At 36.1% G+C, this 14,296-nt stretch overlaps 1 protein-coding gene across 1 annotated transcript in view; it reads left to right on the top strand.

The window, feature by feature from the left end:
* Window positions 1-3,887: 3,887 nt before the first annotated feature.
* LOC111142896 (chromosome unknown C1orf141 homolog) overlaps window positions 3,888-14,296 on the top strand; it is a 40,437-nt gene continuing 30,028 nt past the window's right edge. Inside the window, exons 1-2 of the mRNA XM_022496284.1 lie at window positions 3,888-3,962; window positions 8,034-8,191. Of these exons, the coding sequence (XP_022351992.1) occupies window positions 3,888-3,962; window positions 8,034-8,191 (233 nt within the window). The remainder of the gene's footprint in view (window positions 3,963-8,033; window positions 8,192-14,296) is intronic.

Genomic DNA, 14,296 nt, shown 5'->3' with positions numbered 1-14,296 from the left:
TATTGCAATGCCTAAGTTTGTGGACTGGATGCCCATAAATATGAGATAATATGATAATAAAGGTTGAAAGAGACTTTTGACTGAGGCAGAAGAAGGATGTGGACAAGTTTACTTTTAGATCTAATTTGGGCTACCTGTAGGAAATCTGGGTTGAGCTAGGAATATTGGTTTGGAACTCAAAAGAGAGATTTTGTTTGAAAATAGATGGTGGTAGATGAAGCTATGAGTTTGGGAGGTCATCCCAAAGGATGTATGGAATAATGAAAAAGATGGCCTGAGCCCTTAGAAACACTAAGGATGAGGAACACTTCCCTCTTTCAAGTATTTAGGGAGTAATTGGAGGAAGAAGGAATCTTCAGAGAGTAGCAAAATGGGACTGTTGTCATAGAAACCAAGAGAGGTCAGGGTTTCCGTAGACAGGAGTGGTCAACATGAATAAGAGTTATAGACATTCAAATAAGGTAAAAAGAGCAGAAAAGGGGTCACTAATTGATAAGATGGTGACCCTGGTGGCCTATGAGAGTGGCTCTAGTAACAGAGTATAGAAGGAAGCCAAATGATGGTAAATTAAGAAGGAAAAGAAATGTAAGAAATTAGAAACCCTAAGTAAAGATGAGCATTTTAAGAAATGTGTCAATCAGGGAAGATGAGAGAGAATAATAGCTAGTCAGGTTAGGGGAAGAATTTTTTTCTTTTTTAAAACTAGAAGAGGGGGAGCCTGGGTGGCTCAGTGGGCTGGGGCCTCTGCCTTCAGCTCGGGTCATGATCCTGGGGTCCTGGGATCGAGCCCCACATCGGGCTCTCTGCTCAAGAGGGAGCCTGCTTCCCCCTCTCTCTCTGCTTGACTCTCTGCCTACTTGTGATCTCTCCCTCTGTCAAGTGAAGGAATAAAATCTTTAAAAAAAAAAAAAAAACTAGAAGAGGTGTGAGAATGCTAAGGAGAAGAAATTGTGAAGAAAAGAGATTGACAGATTCCAGAGAGAGGGTGCAAACAGTGGAGGTAATTCTTTTAGGAGCACAGAGGTAATAGAGTCTAGAATACCCTGGGAGGGATTAACTATGGATGCGAGAGGCAACACTTCCATTAAAATTAAAATACAAGTAAGATGCGAATGGATGCAGATAAGACTTTGGCACAAGAAAGAGGAGTTGAAGAAGTTCTTACTTGATGGTCTCTGTTTTCTTTCTTTCTTTTTCTTTAAAAAAAAATCTTATTATTTATTTATTTTATTTTAGATGGGGGGGCACTCACAAGCAGGGGCCAGAGGAGGAGCAGAGGGAGAGAATCTCAAGTGAAAACTGTACTGAGCACGGAGCCCACAGGTGCTTGATCTCACAACCCTGAGATCATGACCTGAGCCAAAACCAAGAGTCAGTTGTTTAAGCAACTGAGCCACCCAGGAGCCCGATGGTCTTTGTCTTCTTAGTGATAGAGCCCATCTGCCTTGCTCAGGAAGATAATGTCTGCCAGGGGCCAACTTCCTCAGTAGATTTGGTGGAAAGCCTAGCACAGTATTTCTCAGGTAATACAGTTAAATAACCAAATGAGGAAATAACAATTAAATGTTTACCATCTGATGATAGTATATGGTCAGAAATAGAATTAAGTAGAAGATGTGCTCATAGAAATAGAAGTATGAAGTAGAAGTATGAAACCAACATTCAGGTTTAAAGTAGACATTAAAATTTAAAAAAAAGAATCAAGAAAGGACTAAAACACAGAGAGTTATATTGAGGAACACGTAATACAGTATTTTGCATTAAAGGATTAGTTTTTAGTTTATGCAGAACAGTTTGAATATGTCATTGTATTAGACCTGCCTGATGCTCCTTTGCTCTCAGTGTTTATTTGAAGAGATATAGCTAAGCCCTTGGTATCCTTGGTTTAATGATGAAAGCAAGCAAGTTAGTCTGTAGTGTTTCCTCCCCTCTACTTTGTCCCAGGGCCATTTATCCATTAGAAGCCATTGGCACACTGCCTAAGACCCACAAAAACATTTGGAAACTGGAAAAAAATTATATATATATATATATATATATATATATATATATATATATATTCATATATGTATGAAAAAAAGTGTAGGCTTCAAAATATGAACTACAAAATAAAACTCCAAAACTAAAATTAATAAAATTCTGTCAATTTCATTAATGGTCAAATTTAGTATTCATGAAACTGTCACTGACACTTGAAAATCATTTGTTGCTTGAATTTTCTCACTTCAAGAAAACCTTGTGACATGCACAGTGATTTGCTAGAAATCATACCATACCTAAGTAATTTACCATAGCAAAATAATTTTAAATAAAAAACAATTCCTTTAAATTACAGCTGTGTGTGTGTGTGTGTGTGTGTGTGAGTGTGTGTATAAAAGGTGAAGATATGGTGCATCCTAAAATGTCTGGTGTGATGTTGAAGATGTATAACAAGGACATCTTAGTCTCTAAAAAGACCTGCTTTCTGTTCCCTCTCACAAGTAAGCTGTGTGCCTCAGTTGTCCCTTGTGTAATTTATCTCTTCCCCAAACTGGGAAACCCATTCACTTCAGTATTGTAGTTCTTGCAGTTATTTGCCTTTCTATTCCTTATTGAAAAATTAAAATCTTTGTCCCCAATAAAAGAAATTTTGGTGAGGAATATGGGAGCCTTCTCTACACCCTTGAACTCATATTATGCTTTAAGGAAAAAACAGAAACTAAAATTCCTTCAGTTGTTTTTAGGATCTATGAGAGGACTGGTTCCTAGGTTGGAGAAGACAACACATAGTATCCAGATAATCTAGATTCTCTTCTAAAATCTGTCCCGTACTCTTCAATAGGAGACTTAGAAAATTTGAGGTACTCATAATTGTGCTAACACACTTGCCTACATACTCCCTCTCCAATCTGCAACTTCAGGTTATATGGTTTGTTAACAAGGCAAACAATCCGCCTGCAGCCCCATGGCCCAGAAGAGTCCAAGAGTAGAAAAAAGAAACCAAGTACTAAATAATGTGAGCTTTTGGCATAGAATCCTTAATCCCTGTCTTTTCATGCATTATTGTTTTGGGAAACATTGATTGAATAATATATATTATCGGAGAAATAGTGTAGATATTTTTGAGCTTGGAAGAACCTTAGTGTTGACATTGATGTTCCTTGGAAATATTGAGGAATTCAGTACTTTCTGTGAACCATACAGTGTTTACATTTAAATGCACTGGAGCACATTCAATCCACTGAGCAAAAATCTAGATGGAGCTTTGGGTTAACGTTTGCCTCTACTCTACTCCTAGCTATTTGTAGTGCATTGCAAAGGTACTTTGTGTCCTGATGTCTAACATTTAGGTCCCCAAGCCTAATACGAGCTGCCTGACCCCAGGTGTAATTTTCAGCAATATTAATTGACGAGAGATTTTGAGTTATTAGGAGAATAGGATCATCCAGCTTGGCAGCCGCTCTCTCTGTGTGACTGATCACTTTCTAAGTGCTGTATTAATAGTCTTGGATCATTGACTAATTTAATTTGAATGTAATTAATTATACAAATGTGAACTCTTCACATTTACTTTCATTAAAATTATATCACAACAAAAAGAAAATAGGTATAAATCAAGCCACGTGTCCTTGCTTCCAGTATGAGTCACATCATACCTTTTAACTTTCCTAAAGTCCACACACATCTGGGAGTTCTGATCATGTGACCTTCTGTCTAAAAAAAACTTGGATACCTCTATAATCCCATTTTTATTCCATAATCTATACAGTTCTCTTTTGTACCCCAAATAGTAATGTAAATGTGGGTCTCTTATGCCTAACATATAATCAAATTATATGTTTAAATTTTATTTGTTTTGGAGATTTCTTCTCTTTTCTCCTTTTTAAATAGGAATTTACTGACAGAAAATGGCAGAAAAAATCTTAGAGAAGTTAGATATTCTGGATGAGCAGGCAAAGATACTCTTGGCCAGAAGAGCAAAGGTTTGTAAATGAAAGCTAAAATTAAATTTAATCATTAAAATATTATTTCAAATGTGAATGATTTTTAATTTTTAGTTAATGATGCATTAGTTTGGAGATATAAGTTAATTTGTAAAAAGCAAATAATTATATTAGTTGAAAAAGTAGACCATGTCAGTGCATACTATAAAGAATTAATTAGATATACAAAGTAACTTCTGGATAACTGCCATATTTTTTTTTCTTTCAAGATTTCATTTAAATTCAGGTGAGTTAACATATAGTGTATTATTAGTTTCAGGATAGAGTTCAGTGATTCATCAGATGCATATAACACCCAGTGCTCATTTCAACAAGTGCCCTCCTTAATACCCGTCATCTAGTTACCCAAAAGCCACCTCCCTTCCAGCAACTGTCAGTTTGTTTCCTAAAGTTAAGAGTCTCAATGGTTTGTCTCCCTCTCTGTTTTCCTTCTGTTTTATTTTTCCTTCCCTTCTCCTATGTTCGTGTGTTTTGCTTCTTAAGTTCCACAGGAGTGAAATCATATGGTATTTGTCTTTCTCTGACTGACTTATTTGGCTTAGCATAATATTCACTCTAACTCCATTCACATTATTGCAAATGGCAAGATTTCATTCTTTTTGTTGGCTGAGTAATATTCCATTGTGCGTATATGAGTATGTTTCTCTCTATGTGTATATATATCCATTCATCAGTTGATGGACATTTGGGCTCTTTTCATATTTTGACTACTGGATAGCTGTCATATTATATTAGGTTATAATGTATCTAAGGTGATGAAGATAAAAAAAATCAAATAGGCAGTCAAATAGTAAATATGACTACTATAGTTCTCACTCATATTTTCTAACATATAAAAAGTTATTTAACTGGTTTATTAAAAAGAAGAAAATATTTGGTATAGTTACCAAATTAAAAATAAAACTCATAAAATTAAAAAAGGTGGGACTTTTATAAAATTCAATAAAAATATTAATAAGGAATATAGTTTTGGGGATGCCTAGGTGGCTCAGTTGATTGAGCATCAAGCTTGGTTTCAGCTCAGGCCATGACTCCTTGGTAGTGGATGGAGCCCTGCATCTGGTTCCCTGCTCAGCAGGAGTCTGCTTCCCCTCTCCCTCTTCCTTTGCCCCTGCCCCTCTGCCCTTATGTGCTCTCTCTCACAAATAAGTAAATAAATCTTAAAAAAAAAAAAGAATATAATTTAAAAACCAGGTTCTTAGCATATATGAGCAATGTAATTTGGTTACACAAAAATTTGCAAAATAATATAGCAATGTGAGTAAATGAAACAAAGAGCATCAAGTCCAAGAAATCAAGGAAAACAGCACAGAGAGGAATTCTAAAGTGACTGAACATATTTGTGAACCTGAAAATGAAAATTTTGATGCTTGAATAGAAATTTGATTTTCTTTTATTCAGAAAATAGAGAAATATAGAAAAAACAATAAATTCATTCTGTTATCATTACCCAAATTTTGAAATTGCAAACTAGGAGTAACTTACTAAAGCAACCATATTGGACTTAAGCACTCCAAAGTTCTCTCTCTCTCATTTTTTGTTTAAAATGAAATGTACTTTAGAAAATATCAGAGATAAATCTGTTTAATTTGTCCTGAAATTCCCTTTTATATATGATTAGTCCTTGTAATTCTTACCTTTTACTAAAAACTTCCTTTGTGCAAAGCATTTCAATGCATTTTCTAATTTTGTGTTACTATGCCCAATTTATGTATTACTGAGAGAGGATTCTCTGGATATTCTTTTGAAAGTATATATAATCAAAATGTAAAACTTTTCTTATTTTTTTAAAGTATAAAATTAAAACATACTTTTGGAAATAAGCAACAAACATATACATAAATTATACTTAAAGAAGGGTGCCTGAATGGCTCAGTTGGTTAAGGGTCTGCCTTCAGCTCATGTCATCATCCCAGGGTCCTAGAATCCAGTCCCACATAGGACTCCCTGCTCAAGGGGGAGCTTGCTTTTCCCTCTCCCGCTACCCCTGCTTTTGCACATCTTCTCCCTCTCACTCTCTCTCTCTCTTCCTCTGTCAAATAAATACATAAAATCTTTAAAAAATTATACTAAAGGAAAATTACGTAAAGAAAAATTGTCTCTGGCCTCTTTAACTCTTTCCTCTTGAGGCAAAAAACACTTAGCAGTTTGGGTTTATCCATCCACATTTTCTTTTGTGCTCTCACAAAGATATACAAATATTATATATGTATGTATAAATCTATATATCTTTACATATACTCATAAATATGCAGTTGCACATACACATACATACATTTATGAAGGTGAATTGCCTCTATTTTCTTTTTTAATGACCAAAAGATGAGATAACAATATATAAATCACTTTGGCGCTTCTTTATTTTTTTAAAACTTTTTATTTTGAAATAATTATCAACTTATAGGAAGTGTCAGAAGGACTATAGAGAATCCCATGTCCCTTTCACCCAGTTTCCCCCAGTGGTGACATTTTGTATGGGTTGTGTACAGTATCAAAACTAGTATGAGTCCCAACCGATGTTAACACTCGTACATTGCTCGTAACCAGACTACAGACTTTATTTAGTTTTCACCTGTATTCATTTGTGTGTATAATTTTATTGATTTTTATCCTGTGATAGATTTGTATGATCACTACCACAATCAAGGTCAGCACATTTTCATCACCATAAAAGAAATCCCTCATGTTACTTCTCTGTATTTGTATCTATACCCCCACTCTACTCCCCGTCTACCCCTGGCAATGGCTAATCTGTTCTCCACCTCTATCACAGTAATTTTGAGGATGTTATGTAAATGGAATCATTCAGTATGTGAAATTTTGAGATTGACTCTTCTTCACTAAGCATAATGCCCTTGAGGCCCATCTGAGTTTTTGCATGAATCAATAGCTTTGTTATTATAAATAATATATAGATTTTATTGCTGAGTAGTATGCCGTTATATGGATGTACAGAGTTTCAATCACTCACCCACTGAAGGACATTTGGGTTGTTTTCAGTACTTTGCTTTTAAAAATAAAGCTACTTAAAAAAAAAAAAAGCTTAAAGAGAGCTGCTCTGTATATTTGTGTACAGGTTTTTGTGTGAACGTAAATTTTCATTTCTCTAGGGTGGACACCCAAGAATGTAATTGTTGGGACAATTTCTGTCTCTTAAATTCAACAAGGTTAAGGGCCAAGGTTTGATGTGAGTTCCCCTTCCCTGTGTCTCAGTGTGGAAACTGCCTTTAATAAGCAAGCTGAGCTATTGCGGGATTTACCTCATTTGTTTCCCTTTCCTTAGGGATTATGGTTCTCCCCCCACCCCCCCCCCCCCCCCGCCTGCTTTCTAATGCCTGATTACAGTTGTTTTCATATGTTTTGTCTGGTTTTCTAGTTATTTACAGCAGGAGGGCAATTCCTATAGCGCTTAATCCTTCTTTGGCAGAAGCAAAAGTTCCTATCCTTTGACTTGCTTTCAAATTTTTCATCACTTTATTCCTCTATGCAGTGCTGGAGATTTTTTTAGAAAAGATTTTGGCTCCTTAACTAACTCGTTAGCTATGTCCTTTTCTCTCCTCAGTCCATTTCTATAAATATTTGAACAAAGTCTTTTGATTGCTTTCTTAACTCTATTTCTGGCTCATGCAACTAGACAAATGTTGCAGTGATTCGCCTCGTTTGTGGGGACAGCAAGAGCAGCAGGTTGGAGACCATGTTGCTCTCCTTCCAATAACTCAATGTATGAGTATTGTCTTTGCTTAATTTACAGGTCGTTCTGAAATTCTAAATTTTAGAATTAGGAGGGAGACTTCATGATCATCTCATCCAAAGTCTTCTCATTTCATGGTTGGGAAAAGAGCAGCTTAGGTCACACAGCAAAAGCATTAAAAAATGTTGGTACACAAGGCCCCTAGTTTTCAATCTGTAATATTTCTCCATTATTGACTGGCACATGAATTCTGTCGTGTGTGCATAAAGTGAGACTAATTTCGTTCCTTTCCACACAGGATTTTCCCTCTATGAAAAGAGCTCATTTTTTCACAATGCTGTACTTTGGCTTTCCTGCAGAAAAACACGCTTCAGAGTCAAGGAAAGAAAAATACTTCAGTTACACCCCTGACGTTTGACTTTCAGTTAGAATTTGAAGAGGATATTGTTCCATTCATATCTAAGAAAGTACCCAAGATCACAGGAGACAATTTATACAGTATTAAAAAAGGAAAAAGGTAACCATCCTAACTACCTGAGACTTTCAGTTTGGAGTTTTAAAGCACTACTGTAGATTTGTCTTAGATTATGTAATTTGTTTTAAATGTAAGCTTTGTCTAACGCAAGTTATGTTTTATAGTGCTTATGAATTACAACATACTTGATCAGCATTCTGAATAGTCATCATTTACAAAATATTTATTATAATATTTTACTATTACAGATGGTAATTAGGTACTAATTACAATTCTGAATTTTTAAAGAAAGACTTGTCTTGAATTCTATTACATTACCCCAAATTAATGTTAGGTTTTATTTCAAGTTTTAGACCAACAGACTGACAAAAGAAGTCCACGTAGAAAATCAAGAAGTCAGTTTCTCTGGTCCTTACAAGGGGTAGCCTGAGTATGTCATACTTGGTTTTCCACTGGCATTCTGTATGTGCACTACGCCATTAATTTTTCTAGGTATCAGAAATGTAGAGGAGAGCCCAGGCAAAAGAAGTAATAAGATGTAGAATTAATAGAACTTCAGTCGTACATTGGTGGTGGTGGTGGTGGGGATACTGTTCTTACCTCATTTATTCTGTATAACCATTCAGTGTGTTCAGTGAAGTTTTACAGATGAGGAATCCATCGGAGTGAGGTGAAATAACTTGCCCAAGGTCACACAGATAAGTGGCCCGAGGGGAATTTAAACTCTAGCAGTCTGATTTCAGAGCCTGTGCTCTCCATCATCACCACCCTGTTCCGAATGTAGAATGACTTGGGGCTTCTGGGCTTGGTAACTAGGTGTATTATGACACTCTGTACTTAGGAGGAGAACATATTATGCAAAGCACATTGGGGTGGATAAGAGGATTAGAGTGAGAAGAGCTAGGTTTTATTTTGGATATATTAAGTTTTAGATGTCTGAAGGTTAATCAGAAGGCGGGGAGCATTCTTCCAGGAAGCAACCCATTCTTGCAGCGAGTCCTCTTTAGCTATGACAAAATGATTGCTTAAATAACAGAGCACAAAGCAGAAAGTTTCTGTCCTCATATCAGCAATGCTCTCCTGGTTTCATTGATTATATTGGATAGATTCAGCTCCTCCATCTCGTGAGATGCAGTTCCTGGACTTTTAAGTTATGGTAATTATAATTTAGGATACTAGTCTCCACCAGTGCTTGCAAACCGCGAGCCTACACCGAGCTAAGGTGTCAGATCTAATTCATACAGCTTTCAGCTTAACCTAAACTTTATGTCCTAACTGCCCCCACCTGGACCAGTGACTTTCTGGTCACTGCAGGCTTCTTTCATTTCTGACCTCTAGCCTCTTTGCGATTCAAAGTGTGGTCTTCCATCCAGCAGCATCCTATCACCCCAGAACTTGGAAATGCAGAATGTCTGACCCCCTCCCAGACAGAAGCCGCTATTAACAAGATCCCCTCTGTGATTCCTGTGAACACTAATGGTAGAGAGGCACTGCTCTAGCCCAGTGAGTCTCAAACATGGAGGGCTCCTTCAAATGCAGATGCTGGGCTGCACCTGCAGAGCTTTTGATTCAATAGATCTGGCTGGGGCCTGATCATTTGCATGTCTTTTACTTTATTTTTTTCCCAGCATAACAGAATTCATTGTTTTTGCACCACACCCAGTGCTCCATGCAATCCATGCCCTCTCTAATACCCACCACCTGGTTCCCCCAACCTCCCACACTCTGCCCTTTCAGACCCCTCAGATTGTTTTTCAGAGTCCATAGTCTCTCATGGTTCACCATGTCTTTTGAGTCTCCAGGTAATGCTGGTGCTGCTGGGCCTGGAACCATCCTTTGAGCTCTGCTCTAGCTTATGTGCTACTCTAATCTTCCTGCCCGGCGCCAACATCTGTTCATTCTGTTTTTTTCCCAGGGTTTGTTGAAAATCATAGCAACTATCAATCTGGTGCTGTGGTCACCTAATTTGTGAAATCTGCCCAGGTTTATTTGTAGCTGAGCTTTGCTTTCAGAATAGTAATTTTTAACCCATCTGTCCATTAGTATTACGTGGGAGCTTTAAAATAATTGGATTCTACTTTCATTAGTTTGGAGAGAAGCTCTGGCATTAATATTCTTAAGATTCCCCAGATGATTCTTACATAAAGCTGAGATTGAGAACCATTCAAATTCTTAGGGCTTCTTTCCCACTTGCCCCCAGAGACAGGTTTTCCATGTTACTATTAGTTCAGGATTTCTGCATTTCTCTTGGATAAATGGGAATTGATAAAATATTAAAAATATCTCTTGATTAATCTGTATATAGTCTCTAAGATTTCTCAGTAAACCCAAACCTACTCTTCTCTGCAACTTTTCACAATTGTATGTTTCATAATTGGATGTTTGTTATGACAAAATAGTCATACTCATTTTACCAAAATCCCTTTAAAAAATTAACTGACCTCTACCCTGAAACAAATAATGTTATATGTTAATTTATTCAATTTAAATTTAAAATATAAAAATTAAAATAAATTAATTAAAAAATAAAAAATTACCTGGAATAAGGAATTTTTAAAAGAGAGACAAAGTGTTTTCTCCATTACCTAAGTATTTAGTACTGGATTATCAGCTGAAAATGGAAATTTTACCACTTATAAAGTGGTAAGAAATAGAAAACAAGTTAGGGGCAAAGAGATAGATTAAGAGTATTTAAATTGTCACTGAAAATTACAAGAGTACTGAGAATACAGTAAAAAAAAAGAATATTTTTTCTTTAGATTCATAGATTAATAGGAACTTCTCATTAGAAGAATTATTTTCCTAAAAATAGGGCGCCTGGGTGGCTCAGTCGTTAAGCATCTACCTTCAGCTCAGGTCATGATCCCAGGGTCCTGGAATGGAGCTCTCTGCTCAGTGGGAAGCCTGCCTCTCCCTCTCCCAGTCCCCGCTGCTTGTGTTCCCTCTCTCACTGTGTTTTTATCAGATAAATAAATAAAATCTTCAAAAAAAAAAAAAAGAATTATTTTCCTAAAAATAAATCTACAATGAGACTTGTCAAAAGAATATTCCTTTTAGAAATAGTTTTATGACAATAGGATAAACTTGCATATAAAAAATTTAATTAAACACGAATAGAACGTTCACTTGCAGCCTATAGTGAAATTTAATTGGCCAAATTCCTTGTTCCTTTAGTTTAATACTCTGTGTGACATTAGTCTGGCATAGAGATGAAGAGAATGAGGTTTATAGGCCAGTTGCCAGGTTTGTACTTAACTTTACTTCCTACTAGTTGTAATTTTGGACAAGTTATATAACCTCTTTGTGCCTCAGTCTCTCCTTATGCCTCAGTTTCCTTGTCTTCTCATCATTATCCTGAGAATAATAATAGTATATAGTCCACAGGGTTGTTGTGTGAGTTAAATGGGTTAAAGTTAAATGGATGTGAAGAGTTTAAAATTCTCCAACATTCAGTAGGCACTCAAAAAAAAAAAAAAAAAAACCCCAGCTAATACAAATATAAGCTGTATTTTTGAAATATGCAGTCATATATTCCAGTCATTAAAAGTAAGATAGTAATGAGATATACAAGTCATGTTTACATATGGTAATCATTTCTAGAATCTTAGGTAAAGTAAAACTTACAGGTAAGTAGGGGGGATGAGGTGGGAGCCGGAAGAATAGAGAAGAGGGAGAATTTTATGTGAGTGGAAACAGAGATTCATGCTTCGCTTGCTGCTGCCCACACTCTTTCTCACTTATGTGGGCGCAGGCTCCTTCAAGGTCCCACGAGGATTCTGGGAAGGTAACAGCCTCAACTCTAGCTCTCTGCGGGGAGAGTGTCACTACTGGGCTGAACATCCCTCTTCTCTGTAGCTGGAGGAGAACTCCTACTTATTGCTCATACCTGGAGAAACCTGACATTCTAGAGCAGAACTTCTCAACAATGACTGCCTACTTGAGAGGTTTTGGAAAATATGCTGAGTCCTGCCTAGAGATTATGATTTAACTATTGGGGGAAAGTTGAGGTATCCAAACACCCTAGATGATTCTAATATACAGCTAGCAGTTTGAGAAACATTTCTAGAGGTCTCTTCATTTGTCACTCCCTTAGTCACCCTCTTAGAACAGCTTATTTGTGGCTGATACACGGCAAAAGAATCTTATCTCTCTCTGACTGATATTAACTGGGTCTCAAATAGCCTGACCTTTATAGGTGCTGAAGAACCCACATTCACTGAAATGAGAGGTCAAAGAGAAATCACAGGTCATTCATACGAAGGAGGGAGACAAAAACAAACAATCAGAACACGTGACTCCTAATAAAGCAGATTATGGAAGAAACAGAAGAGAACTTAAGAAAACATTTATCTTAAGGGCACAATTAATCAGGGATTTAAAAATAAATGAAGGGATTTAAAAATATTTCTAAAACAAAAAGAGATTTAAGATAATATTTCTGGGGACTCCTGGGTGGCACAGTCAGTTAAGCATCCATCACGTGGTTTTGGCTCAGGTTATGACCTCAGGGTTATGAGATTGAGTCCTACATCAGGCTCCATACTCAGCACAGTCTGCTTAGGATTCTCCCTTTGTCTCCTTCCGCCCCTCCCCCTCCTCTCTCTCTCTTTCTCAAATAAATTAATCTTAAATATATATGTTTCTAAAGTCAAAAATTGAGTAGGAAAATGAAAATAAAATACAGGTGAAAACTGGATTGATAATCTAGAAGGTCAAATAGAGGCACAATCTGGAGAAAATAAAAAAAAAGAAATGGAAGTCAGATTGAAAAGAGATACATAATAGGGTTTTAGGGTATTTGACCTATAAATATATACTTAATACATAAATCAGGAAAGTAAGAAATATGGTAAGGAAATAAATACTAGGAAAAAATGCCCTTTTTTTGAAGACATACTTGAATTTTCAGATCAAAAAGGTTACCAAGTGCTAGACTTAGAGTATAATTATTTAATTATTTATTTAATTCCAAAGGCAGAAAAGAATTGGTTAATAACAAAGGAAAGGAAAGCAAATGAGTTTCATACATCTCATCTACAACTCTGAGGCTAGAAAATAATAAACTGTTTTCAACTTTTGAACAGAATGGCAACTGAAGAATCCTCTATTTGTATGAATCATCATTTTTTTTTTATTTTTTGAATCATTTATTTATGAGAACAAAAACAAATTTTGGGGTATGAAAAACTTAAGAAGGTAATCTGCCTACATATTCTTTCTGAGGAATTTACTTGGGGAACTATTTTATGCAAATTAAAATTAAATATAATTAAAATAATGATTCAAACTGGAAATCTTTATGATACAAAAATGTATTTGGAATTATCCCATGGCACCAGAATGAAAGCTCTGGACTTCCATCTCACAGTGGCTGCCATATAAAAACAATAAAACATTCCAAAGCATTATCAGGGAAGTGATCCATAAGAGATTTCCAGTTGGGAAGAGGCAGATTTTAGAGCAACCCCCATGCTTCCAGCTGAGCAGTGTCCTACTCTTGTGTTTCTTCCCTTTATGTGCCATTTCACGTCCATCCCATGGATGTGCAGCAATTTTCCTTTAACTCTAACCCATCCAGTACAAAATCAAGGCCCTTACCTATATTCCCTTTAACTCAACTACAACAGGACATAATTTTCCAGTAAATTTTCCTAAATATAAAACAAAAAAGGGAAAGTAGAGAGGGATGAATTAAAAATATATATAAGTAGCTCAAAACAAATACAATTTACAGAAAACAGATTTATGATTTTATGCTAGTGAATTAACCCACCAAATTTATAATCCAGGTTTCATTCTTCATATTATATGAGAACCTAGTGCTAGGAACTCAGTTTTATTCCTAGGATCTTATCTCCCATTCCTTCTCTGCTATTGGAAAAAATTTTCCATGGATCTCCTATTTCTGTACATCTTGCAAGCAGAGGCACTGGATGCCTTTGTTCCTAACCTCTCAAGGATTTTTGTATAACAAACAGCTTTGAAAGAGTGCTTTCCTCTGAAGTCTACTTCACAAGCATAGATGAAACTGTAGTAGGCTAACTTGTTAGCTTGTAAGTAGGGTCGAATCTCAGAACTTTCACAGTTCTTTGCACCTACTTTTAGGAAAGAAGCTTGGAGATATAATTACAGAAACTGTGACACCCC

This window comes from Enhydra lutris, unplaced genomic scaffold, assembly GCF_002288905.1.
Source record: "Enhydra lutris kenyoni isolate GAN:26980312 unplaced genomic scaffold, ASM228890v2 scaffoldscaffold9, whole genome shotgun sequence".
NCBI lineage: Eukaryota > Metazoa > Chordata > Mammalia > Carnivora > Mustelidae > Enhydra > Enhydra lutris.
The sequence above is the reverse complement of the archived record's forward strand: the minus strand, read 5'-3'. Positions and strand labels throughout refer to the sequence as shown.